The sequence below is a fragment of the Jaculus jaculus genome, chromosome 7 (genome assembly GCF_020740685.1).
Source record: "Jaculus jaculus isolate mJacJac1 chromosome 7, mJacJac1.mat.Y.cur, whole genome shotgun sequence".
Taxonomy (NCBI): Eukaryota; Metazoa; Chordata; class Mammalia; order Rodentia; family Dipodidae; genus Jaculus; species Jaculus jaculus.
Window position 1 is genome coordinate 119,444,916 of NC_059108.1, and position 18,858 is coordinate 119,463,773.

The 18,858-nt window shown below is 48.9% G+C and overlaps 1 protein-coding gene across 7 annotated transcripts in view; it reads left to right on the plus strand.

The window, feature by feature from the left end:
- Positions 1-1,641: 1,641 nt before the first annotated feature.
- Positions 1,642-18,858, plus strand: part of Plekhg3 (pleckstrin homology and RhoGEF domain containing G3) — a 57,460-nt gene continuing 40,243 nt past the window's right edge. For 4 of the 7 annotated variants that reach the window (XM_045154401.1, XM_045154407.1, XM_045154402.1 and 1 more), the window contains exon 1: positions 2,776-2,921. In XM_045154401.1, the coding sequence (XP_045010336.1) occupies positions 2,859-2,921 (63 nt within the window). In that variant the 5' untranslated portion in view covers positions 2,776-2,858. Of the gene's footprint in view, positions 1,732-2,028; positions 2,082-2,775; positions 2,922-17,775; positions 17,802-18,858 lie in introns of those variants that run through there. The other 3 variants (XM_045154410.1, XM_045154411.1, XM_045154412.1) reach the window with 3 other exon arrangements.

An 18,858-nucleotide genomic window follows, 5' to 3' on the forward strand; every position in this document is an offset into this window, starting at 1 on the left:
ATGTGTGGAGAGAGACACTCACAAGTGGTTTTAAGTCTGGGGGGGGGGGGCTATTTTGGAGTCTGGGGCTGGCGGGAAAGGACTGATAGGATCGAAGTGCTCAGAGAAGAAAGCAGGAACCGAGCAAGGTAGGAGGCTGAAGATGGCCTGCCCGCTGGAGGGCCGGAAGGGGTGGGAATTCTCGCCGGCCCAGCCCCCCAGACCCCAGCTCTGCAGGCACCCAACACGCCCCCGCCTCAGGAATGCCGACCCGCTTTCTCGGGCCCGCCAGACTGGGCGCCTCCTGCAGTCCGGGGCAAGGACGCCCAGTGGTCTTCACCCCACCCTCCACCGGGATCCAGTTTCAAAGTCACCTGAAAGCCATTTCCTCTCGCGCCGCCCCGCCCTGGCCCTCCCCGTACACCACCCAAGCTTGCTTTAACCCCGCACCAGCAGATCTTTCTTTTGGGGCCGTGGGATTCTGTAAACTTTTTAGTATTCACACTTAACCCAAACCTAAAGGCGCAGTATCAGTGTCCCATTCCCGCTCTTGAGGACCTGGATACAGCATCTAACGTGTGGGAGTCGTTCCTCCTCCGGAATCCCGGGCTCACCTCCTTGTGGCCAATCGAGACAGCATCTTTCTTCTCCCTGGATCTTTACTGATAAAAAAATTTATGTTCGGTAGATTGGAGTGGCAGCGCGCGTGTGTAATCTCAACACTGTGGAGGCTGAAGCAGGAGGATCGCCTTGAAATTGAGGCTGGTCTGGACTCTGTTTAAAATAATGATGATGATGATGATACAGAAAATCCTCTTAGTAAGGATTTAGGCTGGGGAGAACGGTTCGGCGGTCATAGGCACTTATTTGCAAGTGTATAGGGCCCTGGTTCAATTCCCGGGTCCCTCACATTAAAGCCAGATGCACGAAGTGGCGCATGCATCCGGAATTCGTTTGCAACGGCAAGAGGCCCTGGTGTGCTTATATACTCTCTCTTACAGGTGAATGTTTAACAAAAAAACAAAACACGGATTTATACTTTTGCTCAAAATCCAACTAGTCTATATTGATTGTCTTTTTCGCCCACCTTCACCTCCTAATCCAAATCCACAGAGGCCCAGTTACCCAGGTTCCCGAACCTTGTCCCCCCCCACCCCCCCATTGATAGTCCTCGGAGAGTCCTGTCCCGCCCTCGAGTTATCCGCGCTTTTATCTCATTCCTTTCTCCTCTGCTCCCGGGCAATTTGCATTTACATCTGTAAAGGGTCACCGAGACCTAGCTTAGGTGAGGAATTTGAGAGCTGCCTTTCCGATTCAGTAACCAGCTTGGGCAGAAACAGGCCTTCCCCCTCCACCCCTCCCGGCGCCTCACTCGCAGAAGGGGAGCCCCAAGACTGGAGTCTAGCTAAGTTCCCCGCGAGATCGGCGGGGACGTCGGATCGGGACGCAGCCTGTTCGGGAGGCGTGGCAGCAGGTCTGCGACACTAGGGTCACCGTCGCCACGTGCGTCTGGGTTGTCTTAGAGGCTGGGAAGAGCCGCGCGGCCAGCGGGACCGACCGGGCCAGCTGCGCTCGCCCCACCCGCGGGCGTTTAATCATTAGCTGTGCCCCGGGCCTCGGCGCGGCCGCTGCCTGCACGCAAGCCCGGCTCCCGGCTCGCAGCGCCGCGAAGGTTCCCCGGGCCCCCGCGGAGCCACCCGTCGCTGGATCCCAGCCGCAGGCGCGAGTCTCCACCCACTGGAAAAATTCCCGGTCCGCCCCTCGCTCGCTGGCTTGCTCCCTTCCTCCCTCCTTCCCTCTCCCTCCATCCGTCCGTCCGTCCGTCCGTCGCTCGCTTGCGCCGTGCAGCCCCGGCTCCGCTCGGCCCCGACTTCCTGCCGCTGGGCGCGGGGAAACCGCGCGCGGACAGGGCTTCCCGGGGCGGAGGGGGGGGGGGCTCCCGAAGCGCGCCTCGGCGGGCCGTGGGCGGGAGCGTGGCCGGCGGCCACGGCCCCTTCCGCGAGCGACTTTCAAAACTCCTCGCGCCCGCCCCGCGGCGGCGCCACCCCGACAGCCCCGCGCGCGCACTGCGGGTCCCCGGCCGCCGGCGCGGCCACCGCTCGGTGAGTGTCGCTGCGTTCGCGTCCCTCCTGCCGCTTGCGTGCAGTTTCCCCCCATCCCCCCGGGGGGGGCTCCCGTCCAGGTCGGGGGTCTCCCCTTACCAGATCTCGGGGAGGGTAAGGTCCTCCTGGGGTCAGCGAGGAGGAGGGGGCCCCCCAGGGTTACGCACTCTTCTTCCTGGGCTATGCCCTCGGCCGGCCGGGAGGGTCGCACCGGGAGACACTTTATTTTTTTTTTTTGTTTTGTTGTTGTTGTTTGTTTTTGTCCTCCACCCCGGAAACAAAAGGAGCGAATCTTCGACGAGGATTTCCAAAAACTGCACATTTTTGAAAGCCGGGATGCCCTTGAGGCTGCGGCCACCCGCAGCTGCCCTTGCGCTCCCGTGGGCTTCTAGTCCTTGCGTGGGGGCCGTGAGCGCATCTGGCACGGGAGGAGGACACGAGCCTCTGGTGCCCGCGAGCCCAGGAACACCAACCACCACGCAGGCACTCAGCCGGTTCCGGGTTGGTGCCACACGGTGCTGGCTCTCCGGAATCTCCACCGCCCGCCCCGGGCGGCATTGGAGAGAGTGCCAGAAACCGAACGTCGATCGTGGAGCTGCGAACCCGGGGCTGCCCATCGCCCCGGCGCACTCCTGCAGTGTAGGGTTCCTGACTAGCCCGCGCTCAGACCTACGATCCAGGAAGCCAGGAGAGGTCGTGCAAGCCCGAAATGATCAAGACGTTCATGTAGTTTTGCTACGGAGCTACTTTTGAAAACAAGGAAAAAGGGAGCGAGGAATGCCGCGGCTGGAGGGCTGGAGAGAGAGAGAGGGCTTTGGTGCGGAGGTACTCGAGGCGGGGGTAAGAAGGGTTTCGTTCTCGGAGTCACTCGCTCAACTCCTTGCAGAGTTAAGGGCCGTTTGGGTGTTCAGTGCCTCCCCAGAAGCCCACCAGGAGTGCAGAGGCTTCCCCAGCTGTGAGTCTGCTTCAAAACCAGTCACATAGTCCTTGCTTAAGACGTGACAAGAGGCGAGAGTTAAGGACAGCCCAGAGAGGCTCTCTGCTGTGCACAACAGCAGCCTGGCCTTCCAGAGTGTGCCTTTTCAATCTGCTTGGCTGGATAAGTTGTGGTATGACACTGGACTCCAGTCGTCCCCAGTGAGGAAACTAGGGATTAAGCGCTAGAAGTTGGACGACTATTCTCTGTTACCCATCATGGTTCTGGGCTCACACCTGGCCGAGCACTCCGTCTGCCATTTGTACACCTGTTGATTTGCTTATTGCTGCTGCTCTTCCTTCCTGAAAGATCCAGATGGCCCCTGGGTTCTGAGGGATGGCTCTGGGAGTAGGGAATGAAGTTTAGTAGTGAATGCAAGGCTACCGAAGGAGTGATGTGGTTTAGATCTGTTTTTCTATTACCTTGTATTATTATGTGGGTCCTGGGGAATTGAACCTGGGTCCTTTAGCTTTGCAGGCAAACACCTTAACCACTAAGCCATCGTCATCTCCAGCCCTTTACTGCCTTTTACTAGAAGTGGCCCATCAGGGAGAGCGGAGAGAGTGCCACTGGGTTGAGAGTCTAGCTTGGTTTTTGTTTGTTTTTAAATATGTATTTTAAAACATTTTTATTTATTTATTTGAGAGAGGAAACGAGAAAGAGAACGGGTGCAACAGGGCCTCCAGCCGCTGCAAACAACTCCACACGCATGCACCACCTTGTGCATCTGGCTTACCTGGGCCCTGGGGATTCAAACCAGGGACCTTTGGCTTTGCAGGCAAGTGCCTTAACCGCTAAGCCATATCTCCAGCCCCCAGCTTTTTTTTTTTTTTTCCCTGAGGTTTACCTCTGGCCCTTCTGCACAGCATCAAAGATTGATAGTGTCTGGGGCTGGAAGGTTGCTCAGATAGGCCTGTTCCAGTTACACTTGAAGGCAGAGCCCAGAGAGGTGAGGTGATTTCAGCCTGGGTCTCTACTGGCAAGTAAGGGACAGAGCTCAGATTTCCTCACTGTCTAGCACCCTTGTTTTTTTTTGTGTGTGTGTGTGTGTGTGTTTTCTTTTACCAACGTGATCCCCCTTCCCAACTCACTTGTCTTTTCTGACTCGGTTCTCTTGATAAGGGCCTGTGGTAAGGATCAAAGAAAGCTGTGTGTGTAGAAAATGCTTCATAGACTGATGCAAAAATAACAACAGCAAACCAATTAAATAGCGGCTGGGAGGAGCCCGTGTGTGCCACTGGAGAGGTAGACACTAGAAGCCCGTGTTGGCAGTTTACTCTCTGGCCTGTGGTATCTCAGCTCTAGAGTAAACATTGGCCTTACCAGACCTGTTACTATCTCAGGGTCACTGTGTTTACACCAGAACAGGCCAAAGGCCAAGGCCCCAGGGATGACTGGGGCTGGATGGGGAGAGGGTCTGTGTTCCAGGTGAAGGGCCCAACCCACCACTCCCGCCCCCTTTCCAGAACCGTGTGAAGGCTGTGGGCCCCCAAGCCTGGGGGATTGCTCTGAGCCCTGGCCTGGCCTTTGGCCCTACAGGGTTAATTGTGAAGCTATTCTCTGTTGTGTTGGGGGTGGAAGGGACAGTGTGGATGGGAGGCGTCGCCTTTGCAGCTGCAGGGAGGGCTGGCTTCTGTTCCTTACTGGTGCCTCTTCTTGGCCATCCCAGGCTGCGCCTCTGTGGTCCAGGCCACTGCCCTGCCCTGCCTCTCTGGCCAGCTGCATGTTCACAGGCCTTTGTTCCAGGGCAGCATCCCACCCGTGCCTTGCTCTCCCTCCTTCCCCAGCTTCTAAAAGCCCTTGGGCCGAGTCCCTGGTAGTTGAGAATTACTACAGGAGTTATTTATTTAGCATCTGCTATATGTAAATACAGGGCACCAGGGACATGCAGTGAACACAGTAAGGTTTCTTTTTTCTTTTCTGTTTTTAATTTTGAGGGTGGGGGCAGGTTCTCAACCTGTAGCTCAGGCTGGCCTTGAGCTCATGGTGATCCTCATACCATAGCTGGGATACACCATGCCAGGCAGCACAGTAAGGTTTTTAGTGCGCATTGACCTGGTGGAGCTGATTTCTAGTGGAGGAAGCTGACTTGTGAACAAGATAGATCATTGAAATTGCATGTCAGTGATCACAGAAAGATGTAAGGGAAAGTAGATGTGAACTGTCATGAAAGGGGTTGGATGACAGTTTAGGGTGGCCGAGAAAGGATCCATAAGGAGGGGAATTTTGAGCTGACACTCCGAGGTGATACTTTGTTTGAGCTCTAATTCCCTGTCCTTGGGCTGGAGGGATGGCTTAGCGGTTAAGGCGCTTGTGTGCAAAGCCAAAGGACCCAGGCTGTATTCCCCAGGACCCAGGTAAGCTAGATACACAAGGTGGCACATGTGTCTGGAGTTTGTTTGCAGTGGCTAGAGGTCCTGGTGCACCCATTCTCTCTGACTCTCTCTTTCACTATCTGTCTGTCTCTCTCAAATAAATAAAAATAATGTAAAAAGGAATGTCATAATTCCCTGGCCTTGAACTGCCAGTTCAGCATCCTACTGCGACAATTAGACATTTAGGAGCAGTGCTTGGAGGTGAACACACCTGGATTCAAATCCAGCTTTCTAGCCTTGAAGCCGTCTGTTGACACCACAAGCTAAGCTCCTTTGAGCCTGGCTTTGTCACCTGTAAAGTGTACTTAGTCACCAGTGCCTACCACATGTGGCACTGTGAGAATGAACAATGAGATGACACGTGCTGAGTGCTTAGCAAGGCCCGTGGAGATGTGCACTGACTGGTTTTTCCAAGCAGACCCTGCAGGGGAAGCAGAGACTATGCCACGGCAATGCTGAGGTGTCTGGATGAAGAGCTTCATTTTAAATATTGTGCAGGACGAGGGAATGCAAAGGCAGTGGAAATAGAGACTTTTCTAGCAATGAGCTTTTCTACTCTACCCTGGATTGCAGTTCTGAGTGAGGGTGAAGGACTCCCAGAGGTGTGCAGACCCTTGCCTCTGGGGTGGATAGGGTGATCTGGGGCACCCTGGCCGATGCTGCTCTGGCAGTCCCCCTGCGTCCCACCAGCTGGTGAATCACACGTTTCTCCACTGGCGTCTTCGTGTGGCCGCACAGCTGCGAAGGCTTCTGTCCGTCTTCCATCTTCAGCCTCAGGTCAGTGCTGCTGGGGGAGTGCTCAGAACAAGAACACCATAGGGGAAGGAAGGGAGAGGGCTTACGTGGTGGGTGCGCTGTTCCAAGAGAGTCTGCAGAGGTGGCAGGAGGGTTCTAATGGAGACCCCAAAGCAGCCCTTCAATGACTGTTTTGGTTTTTTGAGGTAGGGTCTCACTCTAGCCCAGGCTGACCTAGAATTCACTATGTAGTCTTAGGGTGGCCTTGAATATGTGGCGATCCTTCTACCTCTGCCTCTGAGTGCTGGGATTAAAGGCATGCGCTGCCACACCTGGTTCTGTTCTTTGCTCTTTAATATTTTATTTATTTGAGAGAGAGAGAGACAGACAGACAGACAGACAGATGGAGGGAGACAGAGAGAGAATATGCACACCAGGGCCTCTAGCCACTGCAAAGTAACGCTAAATTGCATGCGCCACCTTGTGCATGTGGCTTATGTGGATCCTGGGGAATTGAATCTGGGGCCTTAGCTTTGCAGGCAAGTGCCTTAACCACTAAGCCATCTCTTTTAACCCGTCAGTGACTCTTGATAACTGTTCACCAGCGATAGTGTGAGTTAATTGCTTTTGTTTTTGCTTTTTGAGGTAGGGTTTCACTCTAGCTCAGTCTGACCTGTAGAATGAGTTAATTTTTGAGTTGGAATCTTATGCTGCCCAGGCTGGCCTCACCACTCCTGGGCTCAAATGATTTTCCTGGAATGAGAGAGCTGAGGGTCAGGCCTATCTAGCCCCAAGCCTGCCTCCACCCAGCCCATTCATGAGTCTCCTCCCCTATCTATTAGAACCACCAGCCTCCTAGGAGGGATGTCATCTAAACTTCTGTTGTCAAAGTTTGTGGTGAGCGATTTCCTGGGGGCTCTCCCCTGGCTCAGGAAGTGAGAGATAGGATGGGCTGTGCCGGGCCAGGCCTAGGGAAGGATGGTGGGGGGGGGGCAGACCACTCCCGCCAGCGGGGCGCATTTAGGCCTGCCTTGTGATGAAGGAACTTTCAGAGGTTGCCAATTGGGATAAAGCCAGATAGAATCTGGCCTCAGAGGAAGTTGGAAAGAGGGCCTTACATAGCCCCAAGCATGTTTGTGGTGTTGAGTATCCCCAAGTCAGGAGATAGACAACCGGGACAGCCTGTGATAATCAGGACAATCTGGAGGTGCTGGCCACCCCTCTGGATGTGGGCTGTGTGGGGAACCAGGCTGGCCTTGCCAAATGGGCTCCAATGTAGGGTTCTGTTGTCTCTCTCTCTCTCTCTCTCCCTCTCTCTCTCTCTCTCTCTATATATATATATATACATACATATATGTATATGTATATATATATATATATATATATATATATATATATATATATATATGTATATGGTTTGTTTGTTTTTGTTTTCCAAGGTAGGGTCTCACCCTAGCTCAGGATGACCTGGCATTCACCATGTAGTCTCAGGGTGCCCTTGAACTCAACGGTGATCCTCCTACCTCTGCCTCCTGAGTGCTGGGATTAAAGGAGTGCGCCACCACGCCCTGCTGTATATTTTTAATTAGTTAATTTCAGATGTGTGAGTGTGCTTCACCGTGTGTGTGTCTATGTGTATGTGTGCATGTGTGTTTGTGTGTGTGTGTTCAGAGGCCAACTTTCACACTGGTTCACGCCTTCCACCTAGTTTGAGGCATGATCTCTCCTTGTTCACTGCTCCATTCATGAACTTCCAGGAAACTCTGTCTCTGCCTCCCCACTCACCATACACCGGGGTATAGAAGCCTATCACAGCTTCTGGGTTTTATATGGGGTCTAGGAGTTTGAACCCAGGCACTCAGAGTTGCGTGACAAGCACTTTATTTACTAAGCCATTTCCCCAGCCCCAGTTATTTATTTGTAGACAGTTTCTCTATGTAGCCCTGGCTGGCTTGGAACTCATTATTTAGACCAAGCTAATCTTAGACTCGCAGTGATCCCCCTGCATCTGCCTCCCATGTGTTGGAATTTCAGGTATGCCCCACCATACCTGGCTTCATTTAGATGTGAAGCTCGGGCTGGAGAGATGGCTTAGCGATTAAAGTGCTTGCCTGTGAAGCCTAAGGACTCAGGTTTGATTCCCCAGTACCCATATACATCTGGAGTTTGCAGTGGCTAGAGGCCCTGGCGCACCTATTCTCTCTGTCTCTGTCTACCTCTTTCTCTCTTTCCCTTTCAAATAAATAAAATGTAGATTAGAAGCTCTGTGAGAGCAGGAAAGAGTCTTGACTCACCTTCATTCCCATATAGATTGAAGATAGTACAAAGGGTAATCCATAGGACATGGTGGTCTAGCGTGGGGGCTCTATCCTGAGCGTCGTCAGGCTGGTGGTCTCATCTCCAGCGTTTGCTCCACTGCACTAGGGGGAGGAAGGCAACGGTAGGGAACAAGGCCAGTCCGGCTGGTCGGTGGTCATCTGGGGATGCAGACTAAGGGAGACCAGGGCTTTGGCTGTACTCTTGGCCTCTGGAGCTGGTGTTTGGAGCCATCATGACTGTAGCCTTTTGAGAAGCAGTGAAGAAAGCTCCAGAAGCTGTTCTGATTATTGCAAGTCTGAGTTGACATGGGAGGGAGGGAGGGATCTGTGAGGTCTATTTTGTTGTTTTACCATGGTAACAGGACTCTAAGAGGATATCCTGTGCTACCCTTACAGTTGGGTTCTAGGAACTGGAACTGGGAGTGCTTTTCATTTCTTTCTTTCTTTCTTTTCTTTTTTTGGTTTTTTTCGAGATAGGGTCTTGCTGTATCCCAGGCTGACCTGGAATTCACTGTGGAGTCTCAGGGTGGCCTTGAACTCATAGTGATCCTTCTACCTCTGCCTCCCAAGTGCTGTATTAAAGGCGTGTACCACCACACCTGGCTTTTTTTTTTTTTTTTAATATTATTTATTTGAGAGAGAGAAAACATAGGCAAGCCAGGGTCTCCAGCCACTGCAAACAAGCTCCAGACACATGCACCCCCTTGTGCATTTGGCTTACATGGATGGGTTTTGGGGAATCAAACCTGAGTCCTTGGGCTTCATAGGCAAGCACCTGAACTGCTGAGCCATCTCTCCAGCTCCCTCCGCCCATCCCCGGCCCTTGATATAACATGTACACTTTTTTTTTGTTTTGTTTTTTTGAGGTAGGGTCTCACTCTTTCTAGCCCAGGCTGACCTGGATCTCACTATGTAGTCTCATGCTGGCCTTGGCCTTGAACTCACAGCGATCCTCCTACCTGAGCTTCCTGAGTGCTAAAAGCTTTTTAAAAATATTTTTTAAAATTTATTTTGAAAGAGAGAGAGATAGAAAATGGATGCACCAGGGCCTCCAGCTGCTGCAAATGAACTCCAGACACATGTGCTGCCTTATGTATCTGGCTTACATGGTTCCTGAAGAATTGAGCCTGGGTCCCTTGGCTTTGAAGGCAAGTGCCTTTACCACTAAGCCATCTCTCCAGCCCTTGAAATACATTTTTATGTATTTATTTGCAAAAGGCGGGGGGGGGGGTGAGTGTGTCAGTGCTTCTTGCCTTTGCAAATGAACTCCAGACACATGTATGTGCCACTTTGTACATCTGGCTTTACGTGGGTACTGGGGAATTGAACCCATGCCATCCGGGTTTGCAAGCAAGTGCTTTTAACTGCTGAGACATCTCTAGCCTGGAGCTGGGAGCTTTACAAAACCAACCAACCTTCCTTCCTTCCTTCCTTCCTTCCTTCCTTCCTTCCTTCCTTCCTTCCTTCCTTCCTTCCTTCCTTCCTTCTCTCCCTCCCTCCCTCCCTCCCTCCCTCCCTCCCTCCCTCCCTCCCTCCCTCCTTACAACAGGGTCTCATGTATCTCAGTTTGGCCTTGAACTTGCTAGGTAGTAGAGGATGATCTTGAATTTCTGATGGTCCTTAATCCCCTTTCTTTTAGAAGAAAAAAATTGTTTTAATTTTTTTGAGGCTAGATACTTACTATGTAGCCCAGGCTGGTCTGGAGCTGTCTATATAGATAGCAGCCCAAGCTGGTTTCAAACTCCAGTGATCTTCCTGGATTATAGGTATGCATTATCATACCCAGCTTTAAACACACACACACACACACACACACACACACACACACACACACTGAGCCTTTACTCTCAAGGCTGTTAGACTGTGTGCAGTAAACCAGAGATTCTTGAGCAATGGATGACAAGTATTTATTGAAGGGGAAAGGCAACCAGGAATCTTGCAGTCTCTATCCACGTCATTGCTGTATCCCTGGTGCCTGTCAAATAGCAGGATTCCAGTGAATACTTGTCAACAAAGCAAGAAGCAAGATGCGACTATGCGATAAAACCTTGAGAACTGAGGTTTTTGTGCTTTGACTATATGTCCCTTTTTGTTTGTTTGTTTTGTTTTTGCTTTTTTGAGGTAGGGTCTCTAGCTTAGGCTGACCTGGAATTCACTATGTTGTCTCAGGATGGCCTCGAACTCTCAGCAATCCTACCTCTGCCTCCCAAGTGCTGGGATTAAAGGTGAGCGCCACCATGCCTGCCCTATATGTCCCTTATTATCCCATGACATCATACCACTCCTAACTGCCTAGCAACCTTACTGCTCTGTGCATAGCCAAGATACCACATCAGCCAGGGGCTGAGAGTCTCCTCAGACCCTGTGCCATGTTTATACATGACCTGTGCCATTGTATTTCTGAGCTTACTGTACACATGGTAATAAATGAAAGAGGAGAAAGAAACAGGAATTAAGAGGGAAAATGAACAGATCCAGGAGTTAATGGTGAGATAAGCCGAGGTGAAAGGAAACACTAGCAAAAGCCAGTCCTAGCGGAAGAGCCCTGGGCCATTTGTTTACCAGGAGTGGTGTAACACACCTTTTACCTCTGGGGCTCATCAGTGTGATAATGGATGCTTTGCTGGTAACTGGCCCTACGTCATCAAGAAAGGGCTAAATTAGTTTCCCTTGATTCGGTTTTGGGAAGTGTAAAACCTATTTTTAAAAATTTGTTTATTTATTTATTTGAAAGCGACAGAGGGAGAAAGAGGCAGAGAGAGAGAGAGAGAATGGGCACGCCAGGGCTTCCAGCCACTGCAAATGAACTCCAGATGCGTGCGCCCCCTTGTGCATCTGGCTAACGAGGGTCCTGGGGAATCGAGCCTTGAACTGGGGTCCTTAGGCTTCACAGGCAAGCGCTTAACCGCTAAAAGCCATCTCTCCAGCCCGTAAAACCTATTTTTAAACGATTTCTAGTCCGATTGGCTAACATTTGAAGAGATGTTTAGGTAATAGACACTCAACAAGCCCTCTCAATAAAGCTAGGGTGTCCCTGACCCCTCTACAGACAAGGAAACTCCTCACCAGGTTGAGTAACTTGTCCAGGATCACTAAGCCAACACTTGGCGGTGATAAGGTTTGAACATTCCTTTTCTTTTTTTTTTTCCTTGTTTATTTTTACCATCCCTCCAACTCTTCCCCCCACCCCCGCACCTGTAAGCTACCCCCCAGCCCAAGGTTTGCACTACTAAATGACTCCAAAGCAATCTCTCCGAGCTCCAGCCCAGTGTTTTGAAACACTGCACTCTCTTAAAAGTGTGGTATTTTGGACAGCTCTGTCCTCAGGGGGCTCAGCTAGCCAGGGTTTGGGTTACAGTAGAGCTGGCATGGGTCCAATCGTAATTCAGTTCCACCCAGACAGATTGCCAGTTATCCCAAAGGTTGCTTGCCTCAGTTGAAACAAGAATGCTATCCAAGCATTTACACCTAAGCACCTAGCCCCGCTTTCCGAGGGTAGAAAATGACAGGGAGGAACGGCAACCTGAAGATCCCCCCCGCAGCCCTGCCCCTTTGGGTTCTGAGTGCTGCTGGAGGTGCTCTGGTTGTTTTCCGCCTGGAGATCCCCAGTTCTACCATCTGCACCAGCAAATGCTTATGTATTTATTATGGAAATAAAGTGTTTCAGGGAACGGAAGCTTTGCTCCCCTTATTCTTTTCTCTGCCCCTCTTTCTCAGAATTAATGCTTCCTCATATGTTTATTATTCCTATGAATGTTTTTATACTTTTTGGGTGGGAGGGGAAGTTGAGGTAGGGTCTCATTCTAGCCCTGGCTGACCTGGAATTGACTCTGTCGTCCTAGGCTGGCCTTGAACTCACAGTGATCCTCTTACCTCTGCCTCCTCAGCACTGGGATGAACTGCGTGCACTACCATGCTTGGCTGTTTTTACACTTCGTGTGTGTGTGTGTGTGTGTGTGTTTGTGTGTTTGGTTTTTCGAGGTAGGGTCTTACTCTAGCTCAGGCTTACCTGGAATTCACCATGTAGTCTCAGGGTGGCCTCGAACTCTCAGCGTTCCTCCTACTTCTGCCTCCCTAGTGCTTGGATTAAAGGCGTGCCCCACCAAGCCTGGCTTTTGTGTAGCTTTTTCGAGGTAGGGTTTTTTTCACTCTAGCTCAGGCTTACCTGGAATTCACTATGTAGTCTCAAGGTGGCCTTGAACTCCTGGTGTTCCTCCTGCCTCTGCATCCCAAATGCCGCCACTCCCAGCTTGTTTTTACACTTTTAAATCCTGTTTGTAAGTAATTTATGGTGCATTATTTATAGCATTGTTTTAATGTATTCTGGGACTTTTATTTTAGCCAATGCTCTTCAGAATTATCCCTAGTGGGCTGGGGGAGATCTCAGTGGGTAACGTGCTTGCCGAGCAAGCATGATGACCGGAGCTCAGATTCTCAGCACCCACATAAATGCCGTGGCAGCCACCAGTAATCGATGTTGGGGTATCAGAGGGCAAGATGGCCTGCTAGACTAGTTGATTGGATAAGCTCTGGACTTAAGTGAGAGACCCCACTTCGGTAAATAAAATAGAGTGAGTGAGGAAGACACCCCTCATGCATGCACGTGCAAAAAAAAAAAAAAAAAGTTGTATTGCTGCACGTAAGTCTAGCTTAGTCATTTTTACTGCCCTGTCACGTCTGCTGGGTACACTACCAGTCCCTTACTGATGGGATGTGTGTTGTTTCCATGTTCTCACCACAGTAGATAATGCTGTGTTGAATAGCCATGCTCTGATCTTCTCTAGTGGGTGGATCTACTGTGCGAGTGAGTTGTCCATAAAATGGGCTTTTCGAGATTGACAAATAGTGACCTTAAATTTTCGGTCAACTTTTGTATTTTTTTTTTTCCTTTTTTCCAGGTAGGGTTTCTCTCTAGTCCATCCAAGCTGACCTGGAATTCACTATGGAGTCTCAGGGTGGCCTTGAACTCATAGAGATCCTCCTACCTCTGCCTCCTGAGTGCTGGTATTCAAGGCATGCGCCAACATGCCTGGTTAACTTTTGTATTCTTTTTAAAAAGTATTTTATTTTATTTTATTTATTTTGTTTCTTTGAGGTAGGGTCTCACTGTAGCCCAGGCTGACCTGGAATTCACTATGGAGTCTCAGGGTGGCCTCGACCTCACAGTGATTCTCCTATCTCTGCCTCTTGAGTGCTGGGATTAAAGGTGTGCGCCACCACGCCCAGCAAAAAAGTATTTTATTTATTTACTTATTTGCAAGCAGAGAGAGATAGAGAGATGAGAGTCACAAGAGTGAATGGGCGCGACCAGGGCATCCAGCCATCACAAACGAACTCCAGATGCACTCATCCCTTTGTGCATCTGGCTTTATGTGGGCACTGGGGAATCCAACCCAGGTTGTTTGGCTTTGTAGGCAAATGCCCTAACTGCTGGGCAATCTCTCCAGCCCAGCTTTTATATTATCACCAGAAATATGAACGCTTCCTGTTTTACTAGCATTAAAGATAGGAAATGATATTTTAAATTTTGTTTTCGAAGCTAGCATTTAAATTAAAGGTAGGAGTTATTTCCTTTCATTTCTGTTGACCAGCCGTTTACTATTCAGTCTTTGCTCTCTATGCTAAGAAAATATTTCACTAATACACCTGTACAAGCGCACAGAAAGGAATACAGTGGACTTCGCCCTGCTGTCCCCAGCCACCAGCTCCCTCACCTGGGGCATGTTACAGGTTTTTATGAACTTTTTTCCACAGGCAATTCCGTGCTGTATGAACTCCTGATTGCTGTTGTCTTTTCCTTGTTAAAGTTTAGGAAGTGTACGTTCTCTCTCTCTCTCTCTCTCTCTCTCAACCACTCACTCTTCTACTTGATGTTGAATTTCAATCCTGAGAGCCTCCTGAAGAGCTTCAACAAATGTACTGAAGCCAGAGCCTCACTCCAGCTCTGACCACAGAATGAAAGTATCTTGGGGTGGGGCCCTGGCAAGGTCACGAAATGCTTCCAGAGCCTTGTATGGACAGCCATGGTTGAAAACCACTGGACCATTTAAGATGGAACTGATTTTATTTTTTCCAAGAGATGTAGAAAAATTTTCCAGCATTGATTATTAAGTAATCTGTACTTTTCCTCTTAACTTAAAAAATTATTTTATTTATTTATTTATTGCAGTAGGGTCTCACTCTAGCCCAGGCTGACCTGGAACTCACTTTGTATTTCCAGGCTGACCTTGAAGTCACAGTGATCTTCCTACCTCTGCCTTCCGAGTGCTGGGATTGAATGGGTGCACCATTATGCCTGGCTTTTTGTTTTGATTTAACATTTTTATTATGTATACGTGTGCGTGGTGTGCATATTATTGTTAGTATTGATTGTGGTCGTGTGTGTAGTGTTCACACATGAGTACACATGTGTTCTGGAGGCCAGAGGTTGGTATCTGGCGTCCTCAGTCTTGTTCCACCGAGCCTGAAGCTCACTGATTTGGCTAGAGAAGGTACTCTGGGATTAGACTTTCACACGGATGCTGGGGATCTGAACCCAGGTCCTTATGCTTGCTTGGTAAGCACTTCACCACTGAGCCATCTCCCCAACCCCTGGTTGCGAGAAAGAGGCAGAGAGAGAGATAAAGGGAATGGGCATGCCAGGACCTCCAGCCTCTGCAAATGAACTCCAGAAGCATGCGTGCCCCCTTCCACTTGCGCATCTGGTTTACGTGGGTCCTGGAGAATTGAACCTGGGTCCTTCGGCTTTCCAGGCAAGTGCCTTAACCTCTGCCTCCTGTGTGCTGGGATTAAAGGCGTGCTCCACCATGCCCGGCTTAAAAATATTTTACTTTTTAAAATAAGGTTCCATTGTATTACATTGTGTTAATCTGTTCATGAGTGCATGGGCCTTTTGCTTTCTCCTTTTTAGTTATTATGAATAATGCCACAGGATGGACATAGAGTTTAGTGGTAAAGTGCTTGCCTAGATGCACAAGGCCTTGGATTTGATCCCCAAGGTAGGGTCTTACTCTAGCTCAGACTGATCTGAAATTCACTATGTGGTCTCAGAGTGGCCTCGAACTCACAGCAATCCTCCTGCTTCTACCTCCCAAGTGCTGGGATTAAAGGCTTGTGCCACTACACCCGGGTATGAAATACAATTTAAAAGACAAATTGTGCTGCTAGTGACATTAGATTAGGTAATGTTTTATGAACATTTTCTTCTGGACACAAGTCAGTAATTTTCTCGGACAGTTTACCTTCGACTGGGATTGCTGGGTTAACTTTTTGAGGAATTAGGCCTCACTACCATACTTCCCACTAACCATAGTAGCTTTCTGTGATTGAGACAAATACCTGAGAGAAACAATTTAAAAGGAGGAAAGATTTTGTTTCTCTTTCAGAGTTTCAGCCCCTGGGTCATTGCTTCTTGCTTTGGGTTTGTGGAGAGGGAGGGAGAGGATCATGGTGGAAGGGTTAGGCAGAGCCGAGCCGAGCTGCTCAGAGCTGCTCACCTCGCGGTGGCCCGGGAGCAGAGAGGGGCAGACAGAAAGGGCCAGGGACAGATGCCTTTCAAACCCACACCCCTGGGGATCTATACCCTTAAATAGCCCCACCAGTAGGGAACCAGAGTGGGGAGCATTTTTATCTTCAGGCCATAGCACTACAGACAGGAGGGTTCTTTATTTTTTCCACAATTTTTATTGACAGTTTCCATGATTATAAACAATATCCCATGGCAATACCCTCCCTCCCCCCGCACTTTCCCATTTGAAATTCCATTCTCCATCATATTACCTCCCCATTACAATCATTGTAATTACATATATACAATATCAACCTATTAAGTATCCTCCTCCCTTCCTTTCCCTACCCTTTATGTCTCCTTTTTACCTTACTGGCCTCTGCTACTAAGTATTTTCATTCTCACGCAGAAGCCCAATCATCTGTAGCTAGGATCCACATATGAGAGAGAACATGTGGCGCTTGGCTTTCTGGGCCTGGGTTACCTCGCTTAGTATAATACTTTCCAGGTCCATCCATTTTTCTGCAAATTTCATAACTTCATTTTTCTTTACCGCTGAGTAGAACTCCATTGTATAAATGTGCCACATCTTCATTATCCATTCATCTGTTGAGGGACATCTAGGCTGGTTCCATTTCCCAGCTATTATAAATTGAGCATCAATAAACATGGTCGAGCATGTACTTCTAAGGAAATGAGATGAGTCCTTTGGATATATGCCTAGGAGTGCTATAGCTGGGTCATATGGTAGATCAATATTTAGCTGTTTTAGGAACCTCCACACTGTTTTCCACAATGGCTGGACCAGATTGCATTCCCACCAGCAATGTAGAAGGGTTCCTTTTTTTCCACATCCCCACCAACATTTATGATCATTTGTTTTCATGATGGTGGCCAATCTGACAGGAGTGAGATGGAATCTCAATGTAGTTTTAATCTGCATTTCCCTGATGACTAGTGACGTAGAATATTTTTTTAGATGCTTATATGCCATTCGTATTTCTTCCTTTGAGAACTCTCTGTTTAGCTCCATAGCCCATTTTTTGATTGGCTTGTTTGATTCCTTATTATTTAACTGTTTGAGTTCTTTGTATATCCTAGATATTAATCCTCTATCAGATATATAGCTGGCGAAGATTTTTTCCCATTCTGTGGGTTGCCTCTTTGCTTTTTTCACTGTGTCCTTTGCAGTGCAAAATCTTTGTAATTTCATGAGGTCCCAGTAATTAATCTGTGGTCTTATTGCCTGAGCAGTTGGGGTTGTATTCAGAAAGTCTTTGCCAAGACCAATATGTTGAATGGTTTCCCCTACTTTTTCCTCTAGCAGTTTCAGAGTTTCAGGTCTGATGTTAAGGTCTTTAATGTATTTGGACTTAATTCTTGTGCATGGAGAGAGAGAATCTATTTTCATCCTTCTACAGATATATAACCAGTTTTCCCAACACCATTTGCTGAAGAGGCCAGACAGGAGGGTTCTTATCTCAAGTCTCCACAACACTTGCTAGAACTGATTCTGACTTTGGTTTACATTGCCTTAGTGACTAAAGATGTGGAGTATCGCTTCATGTGCTCATTGGTCATTTCTCTATCTTTTGGGGAAATGTCTATCTTTTGCCCATTTTTTTTAATTGGGTCTTGAAAAATTATTTATTTATTTGAGAGAGAGAGAGAGAGGAAGAGACAGAGAGAAAGAGAATGGGCACACTAGGGTCTCTAGCCACTGCAAACAAACTCCAGACACATGTTCCTCTTTGGCAGCTGGCTTACATGGGTCCTGGGGAATTGAACCAGGGTCCTTAGGCTTCACAGGTAAAGGCCTTAACCGCTAAGCTATTCCCCAGCCCTTTTTTAAAAAAAATTGTTGAGTTTATATATTCTGGATATAAGTCCGTTGTCAAATTACATCTTACAGGATATATTCTCTCATTCTGTGCTGTTGTTTGTCCTTTTCCTTTCCTTTTTTTTTTTTTTTTTTTAATTTTTCCGGGCAGGATCTCACTCTAGCCCAGGCTGACCTGGAATTCACTGTGTAGACCCAGGTTGGCCTCAAACTCATGCAATCCTACCTCTGGCTCCTGAGGGCTGGAATTAAAGGTATGTACCATCCTGCTCGGCTTTGTACTTTTTTAAAAAAGTTTGTTTATTTTTATTTATTTATTTGAGAGAGACAGAGAAGGAAAGAGGCAGAGAGAGAGAGGGAGAGAGAAATAGAGAGCATGGGCGCTCCAGGGCCTCCAGCCACTGCAAACGAACTCCAGACATGTGTGCCTCCTTGTGCATCTGGCTAACGTGGGTCCTGGGGAATCGAGCCTTGAACAGGGGTTCTTAGGCTTCACAGGCAAGCGCTTAACCACTATGCCATCTCTCCAGCCCCCCCCCCTTTTTTAACTTTTATTTGTCATCACAGAGAAACATGAGAGAAAGAGAGAAAATGGGTGCTCTGGGACCTCTAGCCACTGCAAACGAACTCCAGATGCATGCACCACCATGTGCATCTGGCTTACATGGATACTTGGGAATCAAAACTGGGTCCTCAGGCCTTCACAGGTATGGCAGTCAGGTACACATTGCTGGTAGAAATCACTCAACCAAGAGCAGCTTGTGGGAAAAAGAGGTTTACTTTGGCTTACAGGCTCGAGGGGAAGGGGAAAACAATGGCATGAGCAGAAGGTAGAATCACCCCCTGGCCCGCATAGGTGGACCATAGGAGTGTGTGCCAAACACTGGCATGGGGAAACTAGCTATAACACCCATAAGCTCGCCCCCAACAATACACTGCCTCCAGGAAGCATTAATTCCCAAATTTCTATCGGCTGGGAACCTAGCATTCTGAACACCTAAGTTTATGGGGGACACCTAAATCAAA